This window comes from Toxorhynchites rutilus, chromosome 1, assembly GCF_029784135.1.
Source record: "Toxorhynchites rutilus septentrionalis strain SRP chromosome 1, ASM2978413v1, whole genome shotgun sequence".
NCBI classification, from domain to species: Eukaryota; Metazoa; Arthropoda; class Insecta; order Diptera; family Culicidae; genus Toxorhynchites; species Toxorhynchites rutilus.
The window spans coordinates 194626912-194645511 of record NC_073744.1 but is presented as its reverse complement, the minus strand read 5'-3'; the positions used below and the strand labels follow the sequence as shown (position 1 = coordinate 194645511).

Sequence of the window (18600 nt, the reverse complement as noted above, 5' to 3'; positions counted from 1 at the left end):
ATATCCATTGAAAATAAATCTACTCCGTGATTTAATATGTACTTTGCCTCAAAGTATCACAAAATCGCAAGTATTTCAACATTTCTTCATTTCTTCCAGTTTACAGAAACTTTATATTCAATGAAATCAATGACAACATTTTTTGTTTACCGATCCAATATACTTCATCTAAATTCATTATTCACATTCATATTCACATTCATTCATCATTTTCAGTTGTACAGTTGAACCTTCTGCCAAAAGCTAAGTTATATTTTTTGTTTGTTACAACCCGTTTCACGGTTATGAGTCCATATAATAAACGGCTCTGTCCATGACCAGCTTTTGGAGCATCAAAAGAGTTAAAGTAACAGATTTCTGAACGATGAAAAAAATTTCATAAAAGAATGATTCCGAACAATCGCAGTCCTACGTCAAACTTACGTCCGTGCCCCTAGGCTGAGACCCTTCAACTTTTTTTCGGTTACTCCGCATTCAGTTTGAGTTTTTTTTTGCGGTTTGTTAGGAAAAGTGCAGTTTCTTGGCCGGTCCGAGAGAGTTCTTTCATTTGGTTTATTTTTGTAGTGCTCTCACAAAGTGAATTTTCACCAGAATAGTGTAGTGAATTTTTAAACACTGGATTTACTGGATCGATTCTGAAGATATACATATCACATCAATCCCAATGAGCTTCTCTAAAAAATACCATCGTTGCGAAAAATTGAACTTTGTATTAGTAACTATTGAGTGCATTTGTTTTCTTTAGTTTATACGGTCTTGGGTCCAAAGGCGCTATTTTTTATATTTTTTTCTTGAAAGCTGAGGTTTTTTACATAATGTATCTAAAAATCAGAGAGACCTTTTTTGTCGTTTTTGAGTTATGATTGTTATGATGCTCGTCTATTCATTTGTAGTCAATTCAATTCTAGAGAAAGGTTATTCCAATTGACGTGACGAATGAATACAAAACTGCCTCTTCATTCAACTTGACTTCAATTCACCATTACTACTCCACCCTGACATGTTCCTCGTTGCGCAATTTGTTGTTACAATCCTATTTGAACGTCCATATAACGTGAAACGAAAACTTGTTGTGTGCTGCCTAAAAGTAGTTTCACCATAAATGGAAGGCCCCATTGTTTACCAACCGTGAATTCAAACATCGATACATACATACATGATAAGAAAGGAACGAATTCAGTCTAGGGGGAGTCACTTGAATGTGCCGTGAAGTCCGTGAAGTGAGGGTGAAAAATAAATTCAGCACGGAGCGTCGTAGAGTCGATCACGATGAAAACGCCCGAATGACTGTTGAATGATCTCAATTAATCACATAAAATCGTCAATCTTCCATCAGTATCTTATGGATAGAAAGCAATAAAGTCTTGTCCAGTTAGAATCCGTACGCGTTGCACATTTTACAGCGGCACAGTCAGTGGCCGCTGCAAGAAAGTTTTTACAGCGGTTTGTTTACAAATGTTTCCTCTTCTGGTGGTAAAAGTTTCAAATTTTTTCGTGCCGTAAGTCCGGAGTTATTCCACATGGAAGACAGAAGAAGAAAATTAATCTTGCACACCCACGTTGACAATCCAACGTGGTCGGGTGCGAAGATCGCGAAACAGTTGGATATCGCTAAAACTACCGTATGTGATGTGCTCAGACGATTCCGCGAGCGGAACAGCGTGGACCGGGCGGTTCAAAAGAAGCGTCGAAGCGGAACCTACGATCGTCAGCTGAATTGGAAGGTGTTGAGAACCGTCAGAGCAAACCCTGGACTGTCCGAACATGATATCGCTCAGAAATACGGTGCCGCTCGTAGTACCGTTCGACGAATCATTCACCGAGCTGGACTTCATTCCTACAAAGCAATCAAGCAACCAAATAGGACGATGAAGCAGAGTCTAGTGACGAAAACTCGCGCTCGTAAGTTGTATTATCAGGTACTAACGAAGTACCATGGATGCCTGCTCCAGGATGACGAAACTTATGTAAAAATGGACTTCGGCCAACTTCCGGGACAAAAATTTTATCTTTCCACGGCACGAGGCGATGTCCCCGCCAAATTCAAGTTCATGTTCATGGACAAATTTGCCAAGAAGATGATGATCTGGCAGGGTATATGCACCTGTGGTGCGAAGACGCCGGTTTTCATCACTACAAAGACCATGGATTCGAAATTGTACAAGGAAGAGTGCCTGAAGGAGCGTGTGTTTCCTTTCATAAAGGCACACAATGGTCCCGTTAAGTTTTGGCCTGACTTAGCGAGTTGCCACTATAGCCGGGAGGTTCTCCAGTGGTACCGCGACAACGGGGTGGATTTTATCGAGAAGGAGTTCAACCCACCAAACTGCCCCCAATTCCGCCCAATTGAAAAATATTGGGCGATTATGAAGCGGAAGCTAAAGAAGACCGGAAAAATGGCTCGGGACGCTGCAGGGATGACCAGATTCTGGAAAAAACTGGTCACAGAGGTCGACACTGCCGCTGTGCAACGTTTGATGGGAGGAATCACCAGAAAAGTGAGAAGTTTCATCAGAAATGAAGAAAAATAATTTTAAGGACATTTTTTTGTAAAAGTGCAAGAATATATCTTTCTTTTGGTTGATCACTCTTTTTTGTATGTCATTCTATCTCCGAGATATAAATGATTTCTTCCGTACGGATTCTAACTGGACAAGACTTTAGATACGATATTTTACAAGTTTAACCCAAATGAAACTAAATTTTCTAGAGGTTCTAGATCAACCATACACAACATGCGGGCCGCATATGGCCCGGCGAGCTCTTCTGGTTGACCCATCTGATGTTTTTTCTTTACTTCAAATAATTTTGTATGTGTAACAATAACGAAAAACTAAGCAAATGTAGTATTCGTTGTACGGACAATGTGGATAGAAAAAATATTGCAATTCAAGCTGCGCCCGTTTACAATTTATCGAGTATGAACAAGCTTTTCGCGATTTCACAGCATTTACGTTTCACCAGTCATCCAATTAGCGACCAGACGGAAACGAGGCTTTTTTCAGAGTGTGCTCCCGTGGCCGAGTGGTTAGCGTCATAACTAACATGCCGGGTGTTCGGGTTCGATTCTCGTTCTGGTCGGGGGAATTTTCGTCAAAGAAATTTCCTCCGACTTGCACTGTGATCAAGCGTATTCTAGAGCTTGCCACTCAGAATGCATTCAAGGCGTGTTATTTGGCATAGAAATCTCAACTAAGTACTAATAAAAATGACGCAAGTAATACTACGTTGAGACGGCGAAGTTCCTCTAGGAACGTTAGTGACATTGAAGAAGAAGAAGAAGAAGAAGACGGTAACGAGGCTTTCCAAGTGACCTTTCTCAAGGGAGAAAGTTTAGTTCAGTTTTCCAAATTGAACTTCTCCAAGGCTAAAGGTGATCAATCTGTTAAAATTTAAAATCTTTATAGCTTAAATCATGATCATCATTATTTAAGTCATAGTCTCGCTCAAGCTAGCAGACAGCAGTCTTTCTCAATGCTGATGCCAAACACAGTTGTTTTGTTCGGTACAAAGGAACAATGGAAGATAGATATTGGACACAGTGATGCAATTTTGTTCGGTGGAGGCACCGCGCTGATTTTCGAGCCGTCTGATGGAGAGTGCTTCTGCAGTTTTGCATCTCATCATTTCTGCATCTGTACTGGGGTGTAAGTTTGAAATTTTTTGTGTTACGTTTGGGGTGTGGGGTGCAAGGATTTGAGCGTTTATACCTTACCGGTTGAACGAAATGGTATGACAATCACTTTCGAGAGACAAAAAGTGCATGAGTGATGTTTGTTACTTATTGACCCAAAAGCTGAAGAAAAAGGTATTTTAGCGGTAAGAGCTGCGTTCTTCGGTGAAAAACTGATGGTGAGAATTTATTCCACAGCCATCCCACTTCACATTCGATTCGGTTTGGATTTTCTGTGGCTGTTTTGAATGTGTTTTTGGAGTGGTTGATTGTATTTTTTTAAGAGTTACTGAAAACTATTTGAAAATACAGTAAGTTTAGTGTTTATGTGCCGCTCTGGATGGCGACCAATCAACAGTACATGTTTGCTTTGAGAGGTCATTTGAAAATCTGCTCAAATTGGCGCTTATTACATTTATTCATCGGTTTTTCTCAGTGCTATCAAAAGATTGTAAAAAGAGATTCATTTTTTGTTTGTCTCTCACCGTTTATAATTTCGTAGTCCTACGTTAACAATGCGATCGTGCCTTGGACACAACCTTTCTTTCTTTATTTTTTTTCGGCCCAAGACATCATGTCTATCATGTGTTCGTGATCCCTCTGAAAAAAAAAGTTGAGTACCACTGTTCTAGATGGGAAGATCCTCGAACCAGCCAAAAATATTGGAGATCACTATAATACAGGAAGAAAAAAAAATCATTTTCTAAACTACATATAAATGCTACACGAAGTTCTGATAGAGATTTTATTCCTCCATTTCTATTGGAATGGGTAAAGAATCAATTTTTGATGAATCAAAGTCGATCTTATTAAAAAAATGGTTTTACAGGTTCCAGTTTTCTTCTAGTTTTTTTTTCAAAACCACTCTTCTAGTTCATTGAAAAAATATTATTGACAACCCAGATGGTTACCCATTAGTAATTGAAAATTGTAAGAAGCTTTTCGTATTGAACCAACGGTCGAGAGTCATAGATATATACTCTCACTACATTTCTCAAGAAATAAAACCTTCATCAGTAATCTTCAATAATTGCATTAAATGCATTAAATATTCTTGTTGATAAAAGCTTTCGCCCCACAGCACGACACACTATCGACCCTCCAAAGTGATGTTGATATTTCGCTGGCAAGAGCAAGACTGGTTAATAAAAGCAAATTCCACTTTTACGGTCTTGTCTTGTAAGAATTTGCCAACGGGCGGAGCTTGTAATGCAAATCAAACAAATTTTAGAGAGCATTTCCAATTCGATTAGTATGCACATATTCGAAATCCTTTCACAATGAAAATAGTTGCTCTTTCGTTTACTGAAGGATGCATAGAACACATTGAAGCACCTTTTCCAAGAGTTTTGAAATGTTACTCGGGATGGAGCATACCTGTCTTCCTCTCAGACTGAACGTCAGCTTGGAATTGTTCCCAAAAAAAAGTTCAAACGATGCCAAACCGGATCTCGGTTCTGGATTGTAAGGCTAGTTTACACAATCATGCAACCACGCAACCAGGATTCATACCCACTGGTGCTTTTGCCCAAATACGTGAGAATATTATCCTTTCTAAGTATAAAAATGAAGCATAAACGTGAACCTGGAACGTTCTCGCGACTAGCAGTTCGTCGTTTTCGATTTTTTTTCGCACGGTTTGTCATTAAATGTTGGATGTTCTTCACACAAATGAATGTGTGTGCTAAATGAAAGTTATTGAGAAATGTAATCCAGAAAAATATTATTTTAGAAATGGACATTTTTGATAATCACAATTGTAGAAATCATTCAATTGCCAAAAGCAGTCGAATACTGTTTCATTCATAGAACGTTTGCCAGTATTCTATTCAAAAATAACGTATTATCACGCTACAAGAAGGTCGTCTTTCATTAAAAAAAACAGCTTCAGAACAACTCGACGCAATTCAATAATAATATAAACGATACATGTGACAGTGTATAATGTTATGGCCAACACTGTACGTAGGCGTATAATAGATATGCAAGTCCGTTCGATGTCAACATGATTTGCCGTTTGCGATTGCCATTCGAAACTATTCACTAGCCACATCCAGACCACACGGTTCAAATAACGGAAGATAGTTTTGTGGTCAGTGCTGTAAACTATTAAATTCCGAGTTTGAAAATCAATATTCTACAGAAGATAAAAACGCATAAATATTTGTTCGGCTTCTGGCTGAGCTGCGACAAACCACTAAACCGAATCAATGCCTCTTTCTCTAGCTCTTCCCCTTTAAGATTCCTGAGCTGAACAGATGGACATTCGAGTCCGCTCCGCTTATGTTTACGAGCTGGTTTGTTTGTTTGAAACGTTGCAGATAATAAGAATAGACTAATTGTCCTCCTTTTCATAAAATTGTGTACACTGACGAGGCAACGTGGGCATTACATCATCATTTTTGGCACAGAAGCACCGCTGCAGCAAGCATTTTCTTTTTCGAATTCATTCGGTTGATTATTAGATTACGTCCAAATGCGAACGAGTTAAAAAGGCCCCGAACAAAAAAAAACAGTATTGAGGCCCTCGATTTAGACGCAGGGAGTATATAAAATTCCTTTCACTCGCTCATCTCAATAAAGCAGCCCAACTTGGGAACAAAAAATCATTCAATTCAACTCCCAAGCGAAGGAGTCTTAACCCTCCTCGCATCGGGACCACAAAAACTTGTTTGTTGCTTCTTCTTGGTTCTCGGGGTTTTTTTCCCTTGGGTTGGCAGAAAACGCATCGCGTGAAAAATAATCATTTAATTTCTGCATACGATGCACAAGACGAACATAATGGGTGTGCGTCATCTGAATGCCAATGTCGACGCGACGCCAATGCGCTTTACGTTATGAGTGCCCGTGTGCGAGAAAAAGGTTCTGCCGCGCGATCACCCAAACGAAGGAGTGCGCACATTTCCTGATAATGATCGGTTCCATTCGGGCCCGCTTTTGTCAACGCGGTTCCCGCGGAGATGTGTCGAGCACTATCCTTTCATAACTATCCTGGGCACGTTTCGTAAAATAGATGTGGAAGTAAGAGCTTTCCGCTAAGAGCGGAAACCTGAGATATTGATCATTTAACGCATTCGATCAAACGTCAGAACATCGGTTTCCCAGCTTAGCTTACTATGCCACTGAAATTTCGTCGGTATACTATAAGTCTACTAGCTAAAATCGCAAATCATAACTATCTAATACAACAACATCCACCAAATCGTCTCCGATGGTTTGGCTGAAAAAGCAATCATCTAAAAATGCAACCTTTAACTCAATTACCTTCGTCTTCCATAACCGGCTCCAATTCATCATCTGTGGTTTATTCATTTGATATTATGTTTTGACGGCGAAGTGAATAGGAACGAAATTCCGGCGACGAATCCATGGGTAAGCATTTTAAAAAGAGTAGAAAGTGGAACACATTTTAAATTGCGCAATCTTCACAGAAAATAAAGAAAAAGGGAGATGTTTATTTTAATTGTTCTATGCTATGAGGGTATGCTAGATCATAATACCTAACAATGCTAGATAATCAAATTGGTTTCTAAAATGCATTCATTGTTCCTTCATTATTTACAATCATTTTCCATTATTAACTATAGTCACCGTTAAAATTACCGTGCCCACAGTAATATTTTCAATTTCTTTCAAATATTTCATGTGTACGTAGATAATAATATAGTCGTATCGTTTGAGATCATACTGATTGTGTTCTTCGTGTGAACCATTTGTGAATCAATGAGAAACCTAGAAGAACACTTTGTTTTATCGACACGGGCATCGAGAAGTGCGCCAAAAATTCTTGTAGGGGTATAAATCCGGGCACCGTGCAGTCATTCCATGGATTCGATACGGTATGAACGGAAGAACGAATTGGTTCTCTTTGATGAATGTTCAGGATTGTTATCCTGTTGAAACACAAGTTGCTTTTTTTTGGATCAATTTTATTTAATAAAACCTTCAAAGTTTCCGAACCATGTTTTGCGATTCTCCTGCAAATACTTCTGGCAGAAACTGGCTGCGTATAATTTCCTGTATTACCTTGACGGTGATCCTTGGGGTCTTCTCTACTTCTTCAGACCAACATTTTGTATATTTATATTTTTTGAGAAAAAAAAATTTAAAAAACTCGAAATTTCGAAAAAATTCTCACTCGAAAATATGAAACTTACTAAATGTTGGTAGAAGAATGAAATGTAGGAGATAATTTGTGTTTTCAGTAAAAAAAAAGTCAAACAACTTAAAAAAAGTTATTGAAAAAAAATATTTTGAAAATCAAATTCATTCTTCTCAAAAATAGGCTTTTGACGCAGGACTACGTTTAAGCGGGATATATAGGGGGTAAAATGAAAATCTAGGCAATGAACATGTAGGAAAAATGAAAGATTTCGAACGCTTTTAACTCGAGCATTTCTTAATAGATCGCAAAGATTTTTACATCAATTGATAGGTAATATTTGTACGCATCTGTCATAATGAATAACATTTTATTTTTCTTGCAATAAACAATTGAATAACTGTGAAATGTCAAGCATTGTCCAAACGCACTATATACCTCGTTTCGATTGGTCCAATTTGTGCCCCTCAATTGGGTCCGACCAAAAGGAGCAACCAGAGTAACAGTGGAATTTAATTTGGATACAAACAAATAATTATATTGTAAGCCACTCCCCTTGTGATTCTACCGCCAGACGAACTAAATCAATTTGGCAGTTGTTTTCCGAAAACATCATTCATTTTCTAACCGCGAAGCAAGAGGATGTCGATGGAGTGAATCAATCAAAACCTACAAGTCCCATTGAAAAGTTGAGCGTGAATTATTTGTTTGGAAATGATGTTTTTGGGAGCGTTGGAGATGTAATTTTGCTAATAGGTACAGAAAAACTACTCGGATATTCGAGAAGTTATTTAAATTTACAGCCCTTGTTGTAGTCCTACGTCTCTTCGCTTATGTCCCCGACATTACCCACCCGTCTTTTTTGACGTAGGACTACGTCTTTCATTTCTATACCGGGGTGTAAAATCAAAGTTTCGAAAACGAAAGCGTTACGCCGGAACTCGTTTGCGCTTTTGCAAATCGGAATGTTTCCCTAACACAGACTTCAAAACCATGGAGCCTGGGGAAATCGGCATTGCAAAATAGATACAAGCAGCGGGTCCTTTTGTACTCGTTTGCATTTTTGCAAATCGGAATGTTTCCCTAACACAGACTTTAAAACCATGGAGCCTGGAGAAATCAACATGGAAAAATAGATGCTTTTGTACTCGTTTGTTGAACACAGATTCCGAAACCAATAAGTTGGGAAAATCGGCATACCAGATCTCGGCAGTGCTTTTTATACCCCCATGCATTTTTACAATCCAGAATGCGTTTTGCGATAACCGCTACCATAATGCATGTATTGACCTAAATTGGGATTTGTTTGCAATTGAATTCGTAAATTGTTTCATTCATTCACTAGTTTAATCAATAGCTTTGCGCAGCGGCGATATCGTACCCAATGAGGAACATTCGAAGTGCGATTATTGCTAATTGAAAAAACACAAATAATTACTAAGCCAACGGCAGTCCTTCGTCAACCTTGCGGTTATATCACAGGTATAACCCATCCATAGTTTTTAATTCTGAAAGAAATATATATGAACTGCTCACACAGTTATCAACAAGTCATCCATACATCGGAAGCAGATCACTGCTACAGGGAAAAAGTTTTCCCAACAACAACTTTTTCATGTTTTCTTTGAAAAATTCCTATGAATATTTTATTCGTAACATTCGATTATCGCGATTGACATATTCTGCAAACTTTTTCCTATTTAGAAACACAAACGCGATAATTTACACACAAAAATTTTACGAGTAACACATTTTCAGGAGTCTCTATACAAAATATATATTCCATATTCCAGAAACTATAAAAGATGGAAAGTTGATGTCTTCGACAAAAGTTCATATTTTAACAAGATCTAATTCTTTATCGTATACACTTTATCGCTATGTTGACTTTAAACAAAATAAGTATTAATTGTAATTTTTTCAAAGAAATTATAAAAAGGTGGTGGCTTTTTCCCTGTAAAAGTGTAAGTAAAAGTTGTAAGGGCTATTCATATAATTTTTTGAGAATTTATGAAAATGTTTTTTCGAAAAAAAATAATTTCATTTTTTTAAAGAAAATTCAAACAATTCCCTACTTGTTATCCTTTGACGAAAATTTTGTAGGTATCATAGTTTTTGAGTTAGAATTTTTTGTGAAAAAAAATTTTGCAAATTTTGAAATTCTATGAAAAGTTCATTTTTCATTGGCTCAGGATCAAACGAAAACCTTTTTTTTTAATTTATTTATTGTCAACTGGCTCAGCAACGTTAAGCATCAATGAGCCGTGTTTATAAATAGAGAAAAGCCCTTGTGAGTAGAACTATGCAAATTTTCTTTCTCAAAAAGGCATAAAAACCCTATAATTTTTTTTTTGAAGATGATACAATATAAATAATTATATAACAATTCATAATAAAATTCTTTCTTCTTCTTGTGGATTTTTTGATAGAGATAACCACCTCGGTGAAGATTGCGTGCGATTGCGGAAAATCGGTTGTTGGAGACAATATGGGCTTTATTGTGCCAAACATTAGATTTTGAAAAAATGTAGTTTTTGAGATATTCCATTTTTGAACCATATTTTAATTTTTTTTTTTTCTAGAACTGAACACGAGAAATATCGAAGGGGAATTAAACGTGAGTAACATAATTATCATTGAGAAACAAACAACGCATAGGAAGTAAATCGAATGAGAAACGGCCAGTTTAATCAATGATTTGATCGAATGAATGGATTAAGTCCATAGAGAGAAAAACAATTACCCGGAGGACAATGAATGAATTATCGTCATGAAATTATTATTACCATGAATGAAATATCATCATTATTGTAAATATGAATTATATACTGTTATTATCACCAATGCTGCAACAATCACTATTTTTGTGCTTCTTTAGGTTCATGCGAATTGTAGTACATTTACTATTACTATTATTATATTATATTATATTACTATTATTATTATTATTATATATATCATTAATACCAACATAACTCTGTAATTCAACAGGAAAATTATATTCTCCATTTGACTAAACGGATCAAGTGTATTTAATTCATTTCCGCTGCGGAGAATTATAATTTTGGAATCCCGTTGGAATAAATCCAACAGCCCTTTTCAAAAATTAGCCGTGATTGCATTTAAAAAAATGATGCCATAAAATGGTATCGTACCTAGCGCCGAACAAGTTGATAAAGTTTCAGCTAAACCAAAAATATAAAATTAAAATAGTTCCCTGTTGATTGGTGGAATGCCTTCAATGCGAGATTATAGCATTTCCAAATGTCAAACCATAATCAATCGAGGGGTTGCCTGATGAGTATTCGTAGGTTCGCTATGCACAAACTTCTTAAATGGCACTAACGTTCCCAGAGGAACTTCACCGTCTCAACGTAGTAATTACTTACGTCATTTTATTAGTACCGTAAACCAGCGGCAAATTGATCACTGATCATTGATCAAATTTGAATATTTCCGAAATTATTTGTTAAATTTATACCCATTTTTTTAATAAACCAGCACTGGTGCCAAAGCCACAAGACGTTATGGAAAGTTTTGTTAAAAAAATCCTTTAGCGTTAAATTGGAAAAAAATCAGCGAAAAATTTCAAAACTTCAAAGCTTCGGGGGTGAAAATAATCAATCTATGTTTTTCATGATTTTCTCGTGTGATATGCCCGTAAATGAATAGAAAATCATTGATTTCTTCACATACGGTAATTTGAATGATGATTCTAGGGTTTGAGGATACAAAAACCTGATTTAATCCTCTTAAAGGTGTGATCTTGCCTTTCCATAAATCGATCTGCAAACTGATCTGCAGGTCATCCTGGGACCATTTGAAAAAAACATGTGAAGTCAGCAGATTCCATCGTAAACTTCGCAACAGACTGGAAAAAGGTGACCAAAGTCATCGCAAATTAGCCTGTGCTGAAGTTGATGGGCAGTATTCGGTAGAAAACTTGATCGTTGGTCTACGTTTGACTTACATTAAATTTTGTATTGAAGCACTGGTACAAGAAGACTATAGTGAAAAGCGATGTGAAATAAAAATAAGAATTTTTGAAATTTCAATACTTTGTGAAATAGTTACCATGTAAGAAAAGCAACATGAAAAATGGAATCTAAATACATGCGATTCTACATGGGAAACTATATATAACGTTTTATCCTAGGATCGACCGTTCTCGAGTTAAAACCATGTTTTGTAGTGAAAACAATGTTCGTGAAATTTCTATACTATTTTGAAACCTTAGTCGTAAAGTCCAGCAGCAGTATGCATTTTCTAATATTTAACGAACAAGATTTTAATTATATTAAATTGAAAGAAATAACAATTTCCCAAATAGTCTGTTGATTTTCCAACAACTTTGTCAAACATCATATTTTAATCAGACCTCTGGATTTTGAGTTACGTGATTTTATCGGTCTTGTTCTCCTGGACTCTTTCACTGGAAAAATTGAGCTTTGGTTCCAACAACATAACCATATACCTCCAATTAACCTTTTTGACCGAATCAGGATCTCTTCATCTTCTTCTGGTCAAAATTAGGTACGAGCTAGCCGATATTCCAATATCTTCCACAACTTCTCTGATAGCGATTCAACTTTTTCCAACACTGTTCCCTTCGCTGTTTGAATGTTTTCATCAGCGTCCAGAGCGAAGCTCGTCATTGGCATCATCTAGATCATTTTGGAAGAAGTTGGTCATAAACCATAGGCATTCAAGTGTTTTGGAGTACTTAATTCTTTTTCATACACACATTTTGATGCAATTTCGTTGATCCAAGAATGCTCATCAAGTCCTAGAATCTACAAAGAGATCAATGCTTCAAGGACATAGACACAATTGTTCGGAACCAAAGGTGCCGCAAACTTCTCCGCCGTGCCGCAGTGGAAACGGTTTAACCCGTAGAACAGGCGTAGTATTGATACAACGACAGGTACTATTTCATAGAAGCTCCATGCACCTCTGCAGTCGACGAACATCGTCAAAATCCATACTAGATCATGGTAAGGGATTTTTGTGGTTCCAACATGGCATGTAAAATAAATACTTCAATAAGACCTGAATCACAAAATGAAGACTTAAGAGTGGTGCAGAATTTTTTCTCGAATTCGCTGGATATCATTCTCAAAGATTGGTCAATTTTGGAAGCCAATGCACTCGTAGAACACCACAAGCCGAGGGAGAGGAAGAGGGAGACCGCCTGACGCCCAAGGTTCTGTTGTGTCGTAATTTTAGAAGTACCGAATGCGGATACTCTTGGAAGAGTATCCGCAATTCGTATGCTTAGTTCTCGAAAGCAGTAACATTTTCACAACAAAATGGCACATGTAAATATCACTTTTATCCATCTTGTTTGACGTGATTTCACAAATATACACTGCACGCTATCACATTAGTCTCATGTTCAGCGGGAGCTCTACAAAAATTTACGTTTTTAATTGATAAATTACTTCCTGAAAATAGCATTTTCACATGGATGCGGTGGGTAATCAAAGATAAACACAACGACTGACGTCACTATTTGCGAAATAGTTATGGCAGCGCATGCTATGTCGCTCGAAATTCGACCATCTCCATTACCTTTTTTCCAGGACATTGGTTGTAAACATAACTAACATATGCTTTCTGGCTGTAACGTGATGGAGCTACTATACGAGATGGAAAATTTAAGGTGGGAAGATTTGACGTCACAGATTTTGTTTATGTTACCTTACTTTTCTTATATTAATCCAGTACACAGGAAACAAATTGTTATTGAAAGTAAAAATAATAATTAAAAATGGAGGAACTACATTTTATCATAAATTAATGCTAGCGAAATTCCAGTATTATTGAGGTGTACTAAACTTGATCACAATTCAATTTCAATACAATTTTAATCTCTTTTTAGAAAGAAAAAAAAACTCTTCAAATCGTGGCAATATAACTATTTTAAACCCGGAAAGAATTTTAATATTTCTAATAAATGTTTCCTGACTTTTCTATACCTTCGTCTCTTAGCAGCGTGTAGCAGAAACTTAACGTCACAATGTAATGGAAGATTTTTGCAGAAGGTTAATCTTTCTTGGTTGAAATACGGACTCGACCAAACGCGTAAATAAACAAAGTCCGAGTCACAAAATCGCTTGTTCCTTTGATCGGAGAAACATTTTACAGAAGAAACAAAAGTTGCAAGATTTTTTGTTTGGAGCAAAATACACTCGCAAAATAATTTTGATTTATTCTGCATAACTCCGCATGCGATTGAGACTGAAAGTTTTCCGCTTGCGTTCAAGTCTTAGAAGAATGAAATGTTCAGTACCGTAATTATCAGAGAAAAAATTAAAAAAAAAAGTTCATGTCACGTTCTGTTTTTTAAAATGATGATTGTAATGCGAAGAATATTTTTTGCAAATATGTGATTAGATTCTGCATATCCTTTTTCAAAGTTATTCGATGAGACATTCAAGTAAATTTTCCCATCTTCTATCCTCCGTCTCGGTTACTATGCATTATATTTTCGGTTACGTATTGCTTCCAACCCGTATCATAAGGTAAAGAAGACAGGACCGTCAAGTAATGTTTGTTTTAGAATGAGCGATTTTTCAGGTGCAAAATTGGTTTTTTCTTCTTCTTCTTCTTTCTTTGTTTTTAAGAGGCTTTAAACTTTGCAGTTCATTCGCCTCTAGATCAAAATTGGTTTTTGCGAAATGTTTTCGTCCTTACGAAAGCAAGATGTACGAGATTGGTGAAACAAATTCATACTACTTAAAAAATGTGAGTTCAAGTATATCTCGAACTCGAACTTAGCTCTTGGCCAATGCTCGGAATTTCTTCATATTACGTCAGCTATTGCGAATATTTTCCCGCAAACCGATTTCAAAAATTTTGATTTGGCTCGGAGCTTTGAGCATAGAAGTGAAACAACTCAAATTCGAGTACCCGAGATGCCTGGGTATAAATTTGGCACCCCATTTTTAAATTTTTTTCAAATTAAAATAATCGTCCTGAAATCTCTGAAAAATGTATTTTTTGACATTTTCATACAAAATAGAAGCGAAGTACACTATCTTACGAGAATTAACTCAACTTTGAAGAAAAAGGATGCAATTTTACAAAACAAAGAGGGACAAAAAAACGATTTTTTCATCTCGATTTATTTCTAACTAAAAAAGTAAAGTAAAGTAAAATTTTGCTGCATGGGCACTTAGCATAGTGTATCATCACCACTATGTTTACATTGGGGTGCCAAATTACTCGCATGCCGAATCACTTTGGAATGAAATCTATGAATTTTGTGATTAAAATCTCGATACACTTACTCGAATTCGTTGAAGAACATCAATTTCTTGATCCAAATCAGCTTTAATATTTAAAATCGGTTCACTATTCGATTTTTGATGATTTTTCAAATGACGCACATGAAAAATTTTCGAGATTTCAAAAACAACAAAACTTGATCTTTTTTTTTAAAACACAGATATTTTGGGTTTTTGGCATCTGACGTTTGTTACTACATTACTAGAACACTTTTTTTTATTCACCACCAGGGTGCGCTCATTACCACCGGAGATCCGGGTGGGTACCAAATTACCCACGGGGTACCGAATTTGTACCAGTTCCTCTATTAGAAAATTCAGTAGAGTATAAATAGAAATTCCGAAAATTATTTAGTATCCTGTAGCAAACTTTAATATTGCTTATATCGTTTCATCGATGTGAAGCTGAGCGATTTTTTATATTTTGTTGCACCCATCTTGATTGTCTTTCTGATTGTTCTATCCAACTTTCTGATGTGGACAGAGGCAACTGTCAAAGCAAGGCGAATTCGTAGATTTTTCGCAGCAAAAGCTTGGGAAATTCAATCTTTTTTCGCTCCTTCACAAGAGATCCTGTGCTCTGTTCTGATTGATTGACGAAAAAAAATCGCACAAACTTGTCTTCGTTATGAAGGGTTGAATTTCGCCGAATTTTTTTTCATATTTTCCTGCAAAACATACAGATTGGTGTGGAACGAAACATAACTTTGCCCGATACAGGTTGATTCCAAAGTCAAGCAAAGCAATATTATAATTGAGCCGTAAATAACACACCATTGTTCGACTTGTAGTTTTAATTGAGTTTTTTTCTTGCCAAATCAGCCAACTTATCCAGTTTATTACAATTATTTAAAAAAAAAAATTCTGTGAAATCATTCCCGGCTGTGACGCAAGTTTCCAATGTGTCTAAAACATGGTTTCCAGATTGGACAGAGGCAGCTATAACAATGATTAACAGCTGTTACAATCAATGAAAAGCTGCTCAAATTTAATTAACTCAGCAACAAAATAACAGAGCATGAACTTCGTCTATCCAATAATAAAACATAAGCTGTTGTTCCACGTTTCTCTACACATTGCTGCCTCTATTGGACACTTCAGAGACACATCAAGCACCCCATCAATCTATTTCCGTTTTTGGTCCGAGACCTTGAAAGGCCACAAAGCATACAAATGACTCCCATAAATCATATCTGTGTGTTGTGTGTGTGTGTGTCTTATCAAAAAGCAATTTTTGTTGCTGCTTCTTGCTTCTTACAGGCACAGGTAGCATTATATATCGTTGTCACACTTCTCTTGCGCGCAGCCTTAACATGAAAGGTTTCCGACAACGTCTAATCATTCGCTTTTTTCACCTTGGCGCCAGACCCGCGCTGAGGCAACCAAGTTTTTTTGTTTCTTCGTTTGTGCCGATTATGTTTCAACTGATTAATGTTTTCGCTATCTTGATGCGTGGTTAGACCCCGAAAATGGAGTATTGACATCGGGTGGTTCGCTGGTCCAGCTTCCTATTTGTCTTATCGCTTCGTCCAATCCGTTATCCCACTCCCATGACCTTAGATCATTGAGCGGAGATTGATTCCGCTCTGTATAGTTGTACTTTTCAGTAACATATTGACACTCAAGATAACATGAACCGGTACGATCGCTCCGCGTCTGATTCTCTGTGATTGCACGCGATGCTGCGAAATACATCTTCGCTTGATTGGAACGTGAATCTAATTCTGTTTCCCCGCGCACGCAATCAATTATTCTTGAAACCTGCCATTCCTAGTTTTTATACTAACTGATTGTGTCGTTGATCTTTCTCTCCCCCCTCTCGGATGGACATTTGTCTTCGTTTGCTGCTGCGTGTTTGGTTGTATCGTAATGATATTGGAGGATATCGAGGTTGAATTATTTTGCTACCGGCAGTTGGAACCGCCATGGGTGGCCAATCGCTTTGACCTTCTAAATATTCATTTGCTATAGTTTCACACAATATCAGATCGAATTCTGGGAATGAGAAATTACAGGTGCAATAAACTTTTCGACTCATATTATCGCAGGCTGATAGAGGTACATCGTAAACGTAATTCTGCTTGCATAGATGAGCGATTGTTTGTGAATGAATCATAAATACCATAACTCAGAATCGGCATAATCAAGGTCACACTGTTGTTGACATAAAGATAAGATTAGCGTACGACACGTTGGGTTAGGGTTAGGAAATGCTGTTTGATAACGTTAGTGTGGGGGATGAGAAACATTACTAGTTGATTCTGTTATCTATTGAAATTCGTACTGTTCCAAATACCTTCGTTTATGTATCCGCCAACGTCCATATCGTTGTGTGATTTCATTTTTCCACTTTTTTATGTTTTCCTGAAAATAAAAAAAATTGTGAGTATCATTCCAATTACAAATATAAAACGGTCTCACGCCTTATCATCTACGTGCTTTATAGTAGCTTGCAAGTGACGTTTTTTCATGCTCTGTTTTTCTCGGCCGCGCTTTAATCTAAACTAAAAACTAAAAATTTTACTTTTCGGACCACAAAACACTTTTGCAGAACTCCTTGCGCTTCCGAGTAAACGGCAAACGCTTCACTTTATTTATTTCTGTGGATGAATGAACATCTCTTCGTGAATCTGCTCTTGCATCTATGTTCAGCTAATCTAGGACGGATGATTCTGTCAGAAATAGACAGCGAGTTTACCTGGATTAAACGAATGTTATCTTTCGGAGTTTTTTTTGTTTTTTTTTTGTAATTCGTGACGCAAATAATATTATATTCCCTATTCTCTTTTTCTCATTTCCTATTCCCTATTCCCTATTCCCTATTCCCTATTCCTTACTCCCTATTCCCTATTCCCTGTTCCCTATTCCTTATTCCCTATTCCCTATTCCCTATTCCTTATTCCCTATTCCCTATTCCCTATTTCCTATTCCCTATTCCCTATTTCCTATTCCCTATTCCCTATTCCCTATTCACTATTCCCTATTTCCTATTCCCTATTCCTTATTCCCTATTCCCTATTCCCTATTCCCTATTCCCTATTCCATATTCCCTATTCCCTATTCCCTATTCCCTATTCCCTATTCCCTATTCCCTATTTTCTATTCCCTATTCCCTATTCCCTATTCCCTATTCCCTATTCCCTATTCCCTATTTCCTATTCCCTATTTCCTATTCCCTATTTCCTATTCCCTATTCCCTATTCCATATTCCCTATTCCCTATTCCCTATTCCCTATTTCCTATTCCCTATTCCCTATTCCCTATTCCCTATTTCCTATTCCCTATTCCCTATTCCCTATTCACTATTCCCTATTTCCTATTCCCTATTCCCTATTCCCTATTCCCTATTCCCTATTCCCTATTCCTTACTCCCTATTCCCTATTCCCTATTCCTTATTCCCTATTCCCTATTCCCTATTTTCTATTCCCTATCTTATTACCTATTCCCTATTCCCTATTCCATATTCCCTATTCACTATTCCCTATTTCCTATTCCCTATTCCCTATTCCCTATTCCCTATTCACTATTCCCTATT

The 18600-nt window shown here is 36.9% G+C and overlaps 1 protein-coding gene and 1 pseudogene across 3 annotated transcripts in view; one reads left to right on the top strand and one right to left on the bottom strand.

The window, feature by feature from the left end:
- Positions 1-18600, bottom strand: part of LOC129765802 (aminopeptidase N) — a 77048-nt gene that overhangs the window by 47297 nt on the left and 11151 nt on the right. For 2 of the 3 annotated variants that reach the window (XM_055766236.1, XM_055766239.1), the window contains 2 exons: positions 17361-17428; positions 6938-6970 (listed from right to left, as the gene is read on the bottom strand). In XM_055766236.1, coding sequence (XP_055622211.1) covers positions 6938-6970; positions 17361-17406 — 79 coding nt within the window. In that variant the 5' untranslated portion in view covers positions 17407-17428. The remainder of the gene's footprint in view (positions 1-6937; positions 6971-17360; positions 17429-18600) is intronic. The other variant, XM_055766248.1, reaches the window with a different exon arrangement.
- On the top strand, positions 9131-9300 carry LOC129763802 (U4 spliceosomal RNA; annotated as a pseudogene).